The sequence below is a fragment of the Terrapene carolina genome, unplaced genomic scaffold (genome assembly GCF_002925995.2).
Source record: "Terrapene carolina triunguis isolate 2854851 unplaced genomic scaffold, T_m_triunguis-2.0 Scaffold33891, whole genome shotgun sequence".
In the NCBI taxonomy this organism is placed as follows: Eukaryota; Metazoa; Chordata; order Testudines; family Emydidae; genus Terrapene; species Terrapene triunguis.
In genome coordinates, this window is record NW_020698242.1 from 13430557 (window position 1) to 13444942 (window position 14386).

General features: G+C 43.3%; 1 protein-coding gene across 1 annotated transcript in view; it reads left to right on the forward strand.

Moving 5' to 3' along the window:
- The first annotated feature begins 1135 nt into the window (after nucleotides 1-1135).
- Nucleotides 1136-14386, forward strand: part of LOC113409572 (paraplegin-like) — a 42691-nt gene continuing 29440 nt past the window's right edge. Inside the window, exons 1-5 of the mRNA XM_026663659.1 lie at nucleotides 1136-1480; nucleotides 5744-5846; nucleotides 7246-7335; nucleotides 12569-12810; nucleotides 13887-14026. Of these exons, the coding sequence (XP_026519444.1) occupies nucleotides 1136-1480; nucleotides 5744-5846; nucleotides 7246-7335; nucleotides 12569-12810; nucleotides 13887-14026 (920 nt within the window). The remainder of the gene's footprint in view (nucleotides 1481-5743; nucleotides 5847-7245; nucleotides 7336-12568; nucleotides 12811-13886; nucleotides 14027-14386) is intronic.

A 14386-nucleotide genomic window follows, 5' to 3' on the forward strand; every position in this document is an offset into this window, starting at 1 on the left:
AAAAAAAAAAAAAAAAAAAAAAGCACTAAAATTATGAGCTGTGAAAGGTATTATGGGATGGAGAAAGTTGCATGCTGGGAACTTAACCCCTAGCTCTCAGCAACCCCTGGGTGAATCATTAGTATCCCCCAAAACACTGCAAAAAAGTCCCACTAGGCATTGCGCCAAACAGCACAGCATGGCACACAGGTATACTTACCCATGGTCCATCACCAATGCAAGCAGCCAAGAATGCAAGCACCCAAGTAATATCCAAACTTCAGTACTGTATCCTACCAGAACTTGTGCTGACCAAAGGTTGTAGTGTAGACATGGCCTCTGACTTGGAAAAGAGGCAGTTCATTTCAGTGGAGCAGAGAAAGTGAAAAGAGACAGAGAAGGGGGTAAGAGAAGTCCACCCCATGAGAAGAGACAGCCTGCACAAAGTGCTTAGCAACAAAGGGGAGGAGATAGAATATGGGGGTGACTGAAGATTGCTTTTAGGCTAAAGGAAAACAGCAAAATTAAGCACAGAAGGGAAGGATCCAGAAGAGAGAAAACAACAGATTGAGTTTGACTGATTGACAAGGAAGGAAAAATCACCGCCAACTGACTAGCTCTGCTGGCAAAAGAGCCCTAGTGTAGAGGCATTTAGACAGCAATAAAGCCTTGTTGCCAGAACAGCTTATTCCTTTCTGGGACCTGGTTTAAGCGATAATGGCAAAAGCACTCCCTTGCCACATAAACTGCATGGTCCCTAGAGGTTTGCGGGTGCCGCTCTACCAGGAGATCTAGGCTGGTATAGAAGCCGGGAGCGGATGACAAGGGATGGATCACTCCGTGATTACCTGGTCTGTTCATTCCTTCTGAAGCACCTGGCTTCGGCCACGGGCAGCCGACAGGATACTGGGCGAGACGGACCTTTGGTCTGACCCAGCCTGGCCGTTCTTATGTTCAAAACCCATCCATGAAAATCCGTTTTACGGGGGTGGGACACTTGGAAAGAACCTGAGCGGCCCGGGGCTGCGGGGGCCCCGGGCGGCGGGGGGGGCAAGGCCTGAGCAGCCCGGCGCTGCGGGGGCCGTACCCAGGATGGCGGCGGCGGTAGCGGTAGCGGTAGCGGCAACTCACGGAGAGACAGACGGGTGAGGGGTCTATGGGGGTAAGTGAGGGCGTGGCGTTCCCCAGCGTTGGCGAGGCGGCCATCTTGAAGGCTGGCCGCCGAATCGGCCCGCTTTCAAGATGGCTGACTCCGCCTTCTGCCGGCACTTCCGGTTTCTCTCAGGGCTCGGCTGCCGTTAGTCCCGCTGCGCGTCTCGGCGAGGCCCTTCCTCGCTGCCCGGTCCGCAGCGGCCTCGCGTCTCGGGGCCTCCGAGCCGGGCGGTCGCCGCGGGACATGGCGCTGCTGCAGCTGCTGCTCAGGGGCCCCCGCTGGCGGCGGCTGGGCCTGGCGGGGCCCGCTCGGAGCTGGGGCCGGCCTCGGGACGGCGGAGTGCTCCCGGTGAGTGGCCGCGGCAGGCTGAGCCCTGCGAGCGGGGGGAGCGCGGGCCGGGCCTAGGGGCGGCTGGCTCTGGGGCGGCCGGGGCTGCGTGGCCCGGGGATCGCCCGGCGCTGGAGCCCTGGGATCTGGTCGTGGCTCTGGCAGGGGCCTGCTGGGAGACCCGGGACCCCCTTCCCGTGCCCTGTACAGGGAGGAGACCGGAGAGCGACTGATGCGACCCGGGCCATTGTTATTCCTGGGGGGGGGGACGAGACTTCCCGTGCAGGGCAGGTGGGAGTCCCTCCTTTCTGCTGCCCCATGGAAGCGCCTCGAGGCAGAAGCTGTCTGGCACAGCGTGTATGTGCAGCACCGGGCACAGCGGGCGCCACTTGCGTCAGAGCGTCTAACCGTCCCGGGTTCCGAGTAATTCCTAAACCCGCTGCCGTGGGCCTGGTGGAATGGGGGAAATCCCCAGTGCTCCTAACATCTGTGCACACTTTCCAGGAATCCCCTGCCTGCAGCCCTAGAAAACAGAAGAGTTTAATGATGGAGAAGCCTTGCTAGTATTAGAGAGATCCTGGCTGGTATTACCTATAACTAGGGCCCTACCAAATTCACGGCCATGAAAAACGCGTCCCGGACTGTGAAATCTGGTCTTTTGTGTGCTTTTACAGATTTCATGGGGGAGACCAGCATTTATCAAATTAGGAGTCCTGACCCAAAAGGGAGTTGCGTGGGGTTGCAAGGTTATTTTAGGGAGAGGTCGTGGTATTGCCACCCTTACTTCTGCACTCCCTTCAGAGCTGGGTAGCCGGACAGAGGCAGCTGTTGGCCTGGTGCCCAGCTCTGAAGGTGATAACCCACCAGCAGCAGCTCAGAAGTAAGGTTGGCAATAGCATGCCATGCCATCCTTCTGCGCTGCTGCTGGTGGTGGCAACTCTGCCTTTAGAGCTGGGCTCCCCGCCAGCAGCTGCCACTCTCTAGTTGCCCAGCTCTGAAGGCAGCGCTGCCACTAGCAGCAGCACAAAAGTAAGGGTAGCAGTACCACAACCTCTTACAATAAACGTGTGATGCACCTGCAACTCCTTTTTGGGTCAGGAACCCGACAATTACAACACTGAAATTTCAGATTTAAATAGTAGAAATAATGAAATTTACTATATTTAAACTCCTATGACTGAAATTGACCAAAATGGACCCTGAATTTCATAGGGCCCTACCTATAGCTTGGTCTCCATTGTTCGTACCATTCTCTCTTAGAAACTTGAAACTTTTTTTTTTTTTTTTTTTTTTTTGGAAGTCTAAGCCATTTCTGTTTGGCAAACATTGATTCCTTCCCTCGCTTATGTTTTTCTTGGAAGATACCCCAGCATAGCTGTGCTACCTGTTATTTCCTTGTTTGTGCACCTGCCTTGTAGATAGGATTTCATAGAATCATAGGACTGGTAGGGACCTCGAGAGGTCATCTAGTCCAGTCTCCTGCACTCATGGCAGGACTAAGTATTATCTAGACTATTCCTGACACTTGTTTGGATATTTTTAAGAGCAGGTTAGACAATGATGGAGATTCCGCAATCTCCCTAGGCAATTTATTCCAGTGCTTAACCACCCTGACACTTAGGAAATTTTTCCTAATGTCCAACCTAAACCTCCCTTGCTGCAATTTACGCCCATTGCTTCTTGTCCTATCCTCAGAGGTTAAGAAGAACAATTCTTTCCCCTCCTCCTTGTAACAACCTTTTACAAACTTGAAAACTGTTATCATGTCCCCTTTCAGTCTTCTCTTTTCCAGGTTAAACAAACCCATTTTTTTTCAATCTTCCCTCGTAGGTCATGTTTTCTAGACCTTTAATAATTTTTGTTGCTCTTCTCTGGACTTTCTCCAATTTGTCCACATCTTTCCTGCAATGTGGGGCCCAGAACTGGACACAATGCTCCAATTGAGGCCTAGTCAGTGCGGAGTAGAGCGGAAGAATTACTTCTCGTGTCTTGCTTACAACACTCCTGCTAATACATCCCAGAATGATGTTCGCTTTTTTTGCAACAGTGTTACATTGTTGACTCCTATTGAGTTTATGGTCCACTATGACACTCATATCCCTTTCCACAGTACTCCTTCCTAGGCAGTCATTTCCCATTCTGTATGTGTACAACTGATTGTTCCTTCCTAAATGGTGTACTTTGCATTTGTCCTTATTGAATTTCATCCTGTTAACTTCAGACCATTTCTCCAGTTTGTCCAGATCATTTTGAATTTTAATCCTATCCTCCAAAGCACTTGCAACCCCTCCGAGTTTGGTATCGTCCTTTATAAGTGTACTCTCTATGCCATTATCTAAATGATTGATGAAGATACTGAATAGAATCGGACCCAGAACTGATCCCTGCAGGACCCCACTTGTTATGCCCTTCCAGTGGGACACTGAATCACTGATAACTACTCTCTGGGAATGATTTTCCAACCAGTTTTGCACCCACCTGATAGTAGCTTCATCTAGGTTGCATTTCCCTAATATTTGCTGTTTAAGTTGTCTGTGCTGCAGGAGAGGATCAAACGTCATGAGGTCCTGCAAACTACATATTTTGTATATGCTTTGGGCTGTATGCAAAATGTTGTTTAATGTTTTAGTTACCCCTTTTTAGTGGGTGTTATAGGGTCAAAATCCTAGTCAGCAGAATAGCACATCAGCTTACAATAAAGATGCTAACCACAATCTTAAGGATAAGTTAGCTTTATTTTTGTCTTCACAGGAGCAATTATGTAAATGAAGGAGGCACATGAGTTCCATACGCATCCTCTGAAGGGATGTAACTTCAATGGATGTGGCTTGTTTTCTTTAAATTGTTTTCTCATCTTTAACTTTTTAACATCTTTAGGGCTATTATTTGGACAGTTTTTGTCCTTATTTAATTATATCTGTTTCCAAAGGGGTATTGTTTAAATTGGTGAAATTGGCCGTAAGTGTGGGCACATTTATATCCATATAGGAGTATTTGTATCAATGTAGTTTATTTTGCAGAAACTACATCCACCCATGGGGGTTACATTCATGTAAGCTATATCTGCTTCTGAACAGATACACTTTTTGAACCGATTTAACTATTTAAACTAGCACTTAAAGAAAATGAAAAAATCAAGTTTGTTAAAATAAGACGTAAACTCACACAAACAAGGAAATTCTGACTTAAATGTTCTCTGACTAATTTGCTCTTCTCTGCTGAAATTCTGCAATGCTTTTATCATAAGCTTCTACTACTTTCGTACAGGTGAGGCTTCACCCCCTGCAATACCCCAACCCAGTGAATAAGTGAAAAATGGAGGCTATTTCTACAGTAGGAGTGCTTTACTAGTATAGGAATACCGGCATACACACTTCTAGTATGGACACAGCTGTACAGCAAAGCTGTGCTTTGTACTGGGATAGTAAATCCACCTCCCACAAGAGAGACAAGCTATCCTAGTAAAAGCACAGTTTTGCTGGTATAACAGTGTCTACACAGGGGCTTCAGCCAATCCAGATCTATCAATTAGGGATCACACTTCTTCACTCGTGTGACCAACATAGCTGTGCTCGCAGAAGCTTCTAGTGTAAACTTGGCCGGAGTAGCAGGTATATTGTAGGAATCTTTGCTTCTATCAGTTTAAATTAGTCATTGAACATTATTAACAGTTTTGTATCTTCGTTGCAGTGAGAGTACTGTATGTCACAGTAGGCCATGTCAACCAATGACTAATGTGACTGTGAAATTTGATCTACAATTCAAGCCAATTCTTGCATCCATGGAACATCACCCTTAGGGTTAATCAAGACTACAGGCAGTACTTATTAGCTGGTGTGAGGAGTAGGTGTATAGTCTCGTTACTGTGGAATCTGTTAGGTTACGACTTTGCCCTCCTCTAGCCTTTCTCATCTGAGAAAATCAAAGCACTTCACCGGTGTTAATGAATGTAGCTTCTCCATATCTCTGATATGTTAGCCCCAGTGTACACTTGATGGATAAACCTAGGCACAAGAAGAAGAGTATGACTTCCAAATATTTTAGTCATATGCTCTGTGTGCACGTTTGCTCTCCTAAAACCAGGCTATAAATGACTTGCTCATAATCACATAGCAAGTCTGCAGCAGAGCCAGGAATGATACACGGGTGTTCAGACTCCTCGTCCTGTGACCAAATCACAAAAATATCCTTCCTTCCTACTGAGGAAATCTACTTTGATTGTCCCCTGATTCTATGCTGCACTGTGCAGTTTTTCCTGTTACAGTCGTCTTTTTTTCTCTTCAGACCCTTCTGTCCCGAACGCTTTCTCCCACATTTCAAGGGCTCAGCGGACTCTTAGTGAAGCAACATGTAATTCGGGATCCAGTGAGACTCTGGAAACTCTTAGGTGAGCTCCCTACTAAAGTATTTCTGAGGGGGATGTCTGCTTTGGCAAGGACGTTGTCTTTGAAATGACATTAATTTGGGGTCTACTAAGAAATGTAATTACTTGTAGTTTTTTTTGGCTAGCGATAAGCCGTGGCATCTTCACAGTCAGGCTGTGTGATGAGCTACCTATCTGAGCTCCTGATTCTCCCTGTCAGGCCAAGGCCCCCTCACATATATGCTCCCAAATGGCAGATCCTGGCCTCAGCTTCTCGCCAGCTGGCGCTGTAGTGTCTCCTTGGGATTGCCGGGGGCTCCTAATCACCATGTGTTGTCATTGCCGCCCCCCTTCCTGCTGGCTGGCTGGAAAGGAAGCAAGAGCAGTGGCCTGGGCTGGAGCTGTGTGTGGAGCAAGCCAGGCCCCAGTCCCTGCCCTGCGCCAGACTGACCAGCTGGTGCCATATGGTGAGAGATCACTCCCTGGCCCGAGCAGCCAGCTTAGCCCAATACAATGACTTTTCCAGCAGCAGGGAGGTATAAGTGGGGATCCTCGCTTCTGCCTCCCTGCTCTTAGAAAAATCACATTATTGGGCTAATTTCATGATTTCTGTGAAATCTGTGAAATCATGACTTACACAGGGCCGTTGTTATGGAGCTGGTGAGCATGACCTGCAATGTGTTAAACCTCTGTGTTTGTGTTGTGGTTAAAAACACATGGATGTCTCTCTTTAAAGTGCTACATCCATACCGTCTGCACAAATGCAAGCGAACTCTCCAGTTAGGAGTAACTTCTGTCGAGTACTGTAATTTCTAGCCTTGCCTACCTCTCCTTCCATGGAGAGTGCAAGCAATAGCCTCAAGTCCGTTCTTTTCATTTCTGAACTCTTTGCTGCTCCCCTCAGAGTGTTCACTACTAGTGATAGCAGTGGGTTTTGTAATGAGATGTATATATTGACCGATTCGTGTTCTTCAGTTGCAACACATACAACATTCCCATTAGTATATGTTCACACCCAGTAGTACAAGGATACTGAAACTACTACATGAATATACTCCAAATTTTCTCTTACTCTATAGGAAAGTTTAATAACCAGGAACTGATGGAGAATTCTCTCAAAAAGACTGTTTAGAAATTATTCTAAGATGGCAGACAAAGCTGTATTTTGACTGGATTGCAGAAAAACAACAACAAATATTTAATTTAGAAATAACATGAAAAGTTTCCTCATTCTTGGTCAGATTCCTTCCTCTGATGTGTGCACCCAATTTCCATTGAAGTTAATGGGAGTTACATGTGTGTAGGGGAGGGCAGAATTTAACACGTGGCATATTCAAAGCTTGTACTGTATGTCTAATTTCTCTTCCTGGGTCCCAGAACTAAGTGCTTCAGTTACTAATCTTTTCCCTTTATTTGTCTATAGGTGGCACTTACTATTTTAGTACCTCGGGGTCTCGGTGGAATAGCAATAAGAATGAAGGATCCAAAGGGAAGTCTCCAGAGGAGGATGAGGGTATGTTTGAAGTTTTGATACAGAGGATACTTAATGAAATGAAGGTTCCAAATTGGAGTGTCATTCTTTGTGTGAGTGTGTGCGGGAGAACATGCAAGATCCATGTTAATGCTAAATAGTGCTAGGTATTGCTCTGCGTACTGGAGCCATAACTGTAAAGTATTCTCAGTCATAGGCTTGTAAATCATAAACTGCTGAGTCTAATTCATACACATCTGAGCTTTGTTCAAAGGCTTTTATTTCTCTTTTGTATATCAGTTTGTTTTTGTAATGTATATCTAGGTTTGGCAGACTTTTTAAATAATTTTGACAGGCATTGATTATTTTTAAGCTTTTTTTTTTTTAATTTTATCTATTATCAATTTAAATTTTCAGAGTTGCAGGAAATTACAGTGGTGTGGTCCAAAAAATTATTTAACAGTAGATGTTGAGATTCAAAATATTAAAGTTTTATCATGGTTAAAACATAAATTATCAACATCACATGTCAAAATATGCAAAGTCAATGTCCTTAAATCAAACTCTAATTAAAGTTCTCAAGCAGAGAATTTCTTCTTCTTTACCTATAGGCAAATTTTATCATCAGTGGAAATATTTGAGTCCTTACCTTTGTTACTAATATCACCTAACAAAAATGAAATCTAAGGAAATATTAAAATCTACATTTCACTATTTAAGCTGTGTACTTCTTGTCTTTTTCATCTTGTACATTGGAAATACATTTGTCAATTTCACTTTTATGTTAGGCCTTGTCTAAACACAAGTTGTACCAATTTTACTAAATCTGTTCAGAAACCTCTGTAGCTGATTTGGTGCATTTAGTTAAGCTGAGCAAATACCAGGCACTCTTCAACTGATTTGAAGTGTGTCCCCACAAGGGAGTTGCATTGATAGAACTACGTGGGTTTTTAAAGTATCATAACTAAATTGGTACAACCGTTGTGTGTAGACAAGGCCTTAGCAATTTCTAATAGGTTTAATTTTCTGATCTTCCTAGGATACTGCAGTGTTTTGGGTTGCAAACACCTCAGGAGGATGTTATTCTTTCAAAATGGTTTCAATTTAAATTAAAAAAAAAAAAAAATCACTGAGATTTTCTACTTTCTAATAGCTTGTTTTCACAGCAGCTATATCTTGAGTCTAAACTGACCTAACAGTGCCCCCTTGGTGTTGTCAGCAGCTCTCCTATAGGTGGATAGGCAACAGCTGTATTCCCTTTTTTTACAAGTGTAATTTGACTTGACTTTGAAAAGTGAGCAAATTGCCCTCCACCTCCACCCCACCCCTGTATAAGGGACTGGAAAAGTTCCCAGTCTGCGACGAGGCTTGCAGTTCGATGTGTGTGGTATGAATTTCCAGCTGGAAAGTCCCCTAGCTGGTGACATGTACTGTATCCTGGCTTAAGGATTTATTTTAAAGATGTCAGAAATGTCCCATGTGAAAAGCCTCATGCTCTTCCATGGGTATGGTGGTATCCGCTGAAATGTGACAGAGGCCTATAAAGCGAGAACCAGCATCTGAGAGTTTCTTCTTCATCTCAGTTGATGCCAGGACTGTTGACTATATGAATAAAGGCCGATCTAGGCTTGCACTTTCTGTGGTGCTATCGTTTGTTTTCTGGAACCTTGGATGAAGGCTAAATCTCCAGACACACAGGGCTCCAGTTTAACTTTACACAATATAATTGCAGTCTGTGACAGTAGCATTATAGTTCTTTTATAATGATTAATTTTTTAATACATTTTCACTTAAATACAAAGATTGAGACAGTACAAAAGGCATGACGTTGTTGTTGGTTTTTTTTGTGGTTCCAAACATGCTGGTGGGACCCATCAGGTTGCATCTGGCCAACAAAATGCCATGCACACTTTCAGCCCCATTCATGGTGGTAATCTACAGCCTTTGTAGGTCAGGAGTGAGGGTCTTGTCAGTTCAGACAGACTTAGGCCACTGCTGAAACCATATGCAAGGAACAGAGATCAAATGTACAGTGGGATGCTAGTACAAATACCACATGGTCTTTATTGAATGTTTTTTTCAAAGCCTGGGATTTCTGCTGCCTGGAAGACCACACAGAATGATTGTGACCAGAGATCCTACAAGAAGTATTGTGGCTATTACAATTTGTAAACAGTAACCTGCTGTGTTCAGTGGCCCTTCTCCTGTGATTAATGGATAATTTGACTTTGGGAGGTGGAATTCTCCTCCGTGTCTCTAGCAGAAAGACACTGTCTGCAGTAATTATTAAAAAGAACTCTTTGGACTGTCACTGCAGCCCTTGCAAGCTTTTAATCACAGAGTTCAGGTTTGGGGTTAATGGCAAATCATTTCTTCATGAAGGCTTTCTGAGACTAAAGAGCTGGAAGTGTTCCCACAGTGGTTGTTTGCAAGTGTCTCTTCCAGCTACCATTACTTATTGATTTAATAGTTATTGTGGGCAGTTTACATTGTAATATGAATACTGCATGGCAAAAGTGATTGCATTTTCTGACAAACCGAAGTGGCAGGATGATAGAGGTACAGAAATCAGGAAGTTTGAATTGCATACTGTGTCTGCTGTCCCTGAATATGGACTGGTAGAAGACCTCTCATAGCAATAGATGTCTTTCCTCCAGTTTTCTAAGGCATTGTCATCTGAAAGTGGTCAGCTGCAGTTTTGAGGGTGAAGGTGCTTCCAATTTGCATTAATCCAGAAATGTCCATCATGGCAAGATATCTGATGGCCAGTTCTGATTTCAACATGATATTTTTTTCAGTGACATTCTCAAGATTATGGCTGCTTCTCAGAAGAGAAGAGAGAAAGATGGGGAAACCCCCATACTCTGATCAAGGAAAATATTGCATGCATCTCTCTTGATTTCATCTGAAACTTAGAAGGGAAGAAGTGCTGTAACAGCATTTCCCTGGGGTGTTGCTTTTCCATCTGAGATCTCATTGAAAATCATCCTCGCTGCACTTAGACTCTTTTTGTACTGGGGTTCACCTCTCCCAGAGTTGCCTCAGTTGTTTGTAGAAAGGAAAGTTGTTGTCTGTTTATATAGTTCTAATTTAATGGGACGGGATATTGCCTAGCTTTAAGGTTTCTATCGTTCTTGGCTAACGCTGTTCTCCTTTTAATAAGACATTGCTGGATGTTAGATTATAGCTTTGTGATGAATTTACTCATTCTAGTGTAGCTGGATCTAGCTGATAACACGGGTGGGAAGATGGCATGAAAGAACAAAAGGGGATGAGCCGCACACAGATCCTGAGCTGTCATTGTGTTCTGAAACTATGACTTTATCTGAAAAGCTGTATTGTTTCTATTTAGTCACAGACCTTTCCTGTTGGAAACACAGAACAGAGCTAGGGAGAAGTGAAAAATGATGTCGCATATCTGAAGGACAGAGGACTTCCTGGGGTCTGATGACTGGGTCATATCTTTTTTTTGTTTGTTTTTTGCCTTGGTTTTGTTGTGTTGTGTAGGGTCTAATTGCTGGCTAGTGATAAATGCCAGTGTAAATGTCTTTGTTATGAATTTGCAAATAAACCTAATCGGGGCTGCAGCAGGCAGACGCACTAAAACTCCAGTGGGGAAGAGTTCATTTATTTCTATGTGTAGAATGGTATTTACGTATGTCATGGTGCCAGTGGTGGTAAATTGTATATCAAGAACATCCAGATTCGACCATATAAATGGGGAGATGACTGTCTTTTAAATCACATGATGGTCAGCAACTGAAATCAAACATTCTGCCCTGACAGTCCTTTATAGGTGGCAATCTTCTAAATCTGCTGAAGAAGTCTGGAAAATGCCAGGATTCTAAAAAACAGGTTAGCTGCAAATACTAAGACACACAAGCCATTGATTCTCCTGTGGTTCTCAAGCCTTCTAATTGCATTATAAAGTTACTTACTTGACTAGGTGTTTTTGGCATTGTAAGATGAAAAGTCAGCATGTTGTCGAAACAAATCCATCTATGGTACCTACAGAACTTCCAGTAGTCTATTCAAAAACATTTTTTACACTACATGTAATTAAACTGTGCAACTCACTGTTGCAGGATATTATTGAGACTAATAGTTTAGTAAAATGCAGTGCAGATTAGATGCCGCTATTAGATGCTTGTGTAATAATCATTTTATTATTCTGTATAATGTAAATGTTGTCAACCTTTGTGGTTTAGGACATCAGTTGATCAAGAGCTGGTCAGGAAATGATTTGCGCTGTATTATTGCACAACTGGCCAAGAGCATTGTGATGGGTTTTACTCATTCTCTCAAAATTTCCAGCATAGTATTAGCCAGCAGCAACCAGACTAGTTGGGCCACTGGTTTGTTACAGTACAGTAAAATGCAGTATATGGAGGGGGTTACAATAGTTGAAGCCTTTGGTTTGATGCTCCAGTGGTTTTGTTTGATCTATACATGCATTAGACCAGGCAGCTGAAATGGTTCCTCAGTTTAGAGTGGGCTGGGATTCTTGATTAATTGACTTTTCACTAACTAGTTAATGGATTTTGACCCTCTAAAACCTTATGGACTAGGATTAGATTTAAATAAAAACAAGCTGCTGATCAAAGCTTTTCGAAAATGTGTTGCGATTATCCGGTACGGAGATGAAGAATTTAATTTCTTCAGGCAGCTTCCAAAAGTGAATTTTTGGCTCTTCGTGCCACTTCATTTCCTCTTCTTACTAAATTAACAGGTGAAGTGAAAAACTTCACCCTCCCTTGTATCCAGTGCACACAGTCTCTCTGTGGCAGCAGCTAAAACAGACTCCATGATACAAGCAAATATTTGCTAGCTAATAGAATGCAAACTTTGCCTCCTTCCTAGCAACTGTTCATTTTGGATCTGGCTGCATGCACGTTAATAAACAGGCTTTTGAGTTGATACTGTTTAACTTGTGGAGAAGAGGAGGCTTTGTGGTCTGACAAGATCTGGGAGCCAGCAAGGTCCTGGATTGTAATGTGACCTAAAACACTGACTCACTGTGTGACCTTGGACAAGACATGTGACCTTGGACCTCATTCAGCTCAGCTGGAAAACTGGCCTTACAAGACCTCACAGCAAACTAGACACTGCTTCTGAGCATAGCTTTCCTAGACAAATCAAATCTAGAACTCATACCAAACTGTGTAGCTGGTCAGTCTTTGGTCTGTTGTGTAATTTTCTGTTCTCTGGATCACAAAGCTTAATCATTATATACTCTCCTGTCTCTCCTCTCATACCTCTCTTCTTTTTTGTAAAGAGGAAAAGAAACGTAAGGAACGGAAAGATCAGATACATCGTGAGCATTGGCGGATGCTCTTCCTAATAGCTGTCATCATGAGCCTGCTAAACTCAATGATCACCAGCGGGGTCAACATTTCCTGGAATGACTTTGTGAATGAGATGCTGGCGAAAGGGGAGGTCCAGAGCATTCAGGTGCATCTAGAGAGTGATATTGTGCAAATCTATCTGCACCCAGGAGCAGTTGTATTTGGACGGCCTGTGAGTGTCTTTGTACAATTAGAATGAATAATTCCAGATTAAGCTGTTGAGAAGAGTTTCTTAAATGTATTTTCATTAAAGCCCCAGCTGCTGTTTTGCTCATTACTGATTTCCTTCTCCTCCTTGTGTTTGAAGTTCTGTGTGACTCTTGTCAATTATACTGTACCAACTGAGAAATGAATCAGTCTTTGTTTGTTTTATAAAGAATATTGCCTGAATCTCCCCCATCCCCACTGGTTGGGAGAAAGTCAGAAAATCCATTGCAGATTTTGGAAAAGTTCGATTTTTTTTTTTTTTAATTATCCCGAATATTAGCACAATTTAAGATGATTCATGGAGCTAGGAATTGGTTGTAATTTTTTACCACTGGCTGGGTTAGGAAAAACATAATATCCAAAGCAACCAATGTGGAAGCTAGTTCCAGATGTTTGACAAGCACTAATAGCACATGCCTTTTTGTTTCTTTTTAAAACCAAAAGAAGTGTGAGTGCATGTTAGGACACAGGCTGCTGGGCTTGTCACCACTGTGAAACAGAAACTGGTGAGACAGTAAATTATTTCTCTGGTGATTGGCCCATTGTTTAGTTAGATAGCTTCTGATCACTGAAATCCATTACTGTCTATGTGGTGTGCAGATGGTATCTAAGAAATCTACATTAAGCACAAGAAACTCTATTCCTGTGGATTTCTGAGATCTTCATGTGCAGAGCAAGTGCATGATTATGGGCTCAAGGTATCAGTAAATGTGGGCTTTTGAAGGATTAAATCCATCCTCTGACTTGCGTATAAAGTCCTTGCATCTCCTTGTCTGCAGACTAACTTCTTTGCTGGATTTCAGCAGATTTTGTCCTTACAATGACATCGCTGTGAATTTTTAACTTTAAAAAAAGTGTTTTCTCCTTTAGTCCTCACTTCTGGTCCCAAAGTCACTTTCTCACACTCCACTGGTGTTGCTGGCAAGAGGGTGACCCATAATTTAGAGAAGCCTTTATTCTAACTATCCACTGTAGATAGGTGACCTAGTTTCTGCTTTATTCTCAGTCTGCAATGTGGTTCTCTTGATTTCATGTCCCCAGAGGTTTTCCAAGATGTACAGGATGCAGGTGGCAAATATTGACAAGTTCGAAGAGAAGCTGCGAGCAGCGGAGGAGGAGTTGAATATTGATGTGAAGGACAGGATCCCAGTCTCCTACAAACGCACAGGCTTTTTTGGAAAGTATGATATTAACTGATCACTTATTTGTACTGTAGTAGTGCCTGGGGCCCCAGTCAGGGATCAGGGCCTCGCAGTGTAGGGCATCCTACAAACACATAATGAAGAGACGGTCCCTGCCCTGAAGAGCTCACATGTGGCTTTCAGAAGTAGCCCCATCTTTAGAAGACATGTTAAAACTTAGGCCAGGTCTACACGACAAGTTTTTGTCATCGTAGCTATGTCGGTCAGTGTGTGAAAAAACACCCCCCTAGTCGACATAGCTATGTTGGCAAAACTTTGTAGTGTAGATGCAACTATGCTGACAGAGTGCTTTTGTCACTTAGTAATGTCATTCGGGGAGGTGGTGTTGCTGTGCCTGCA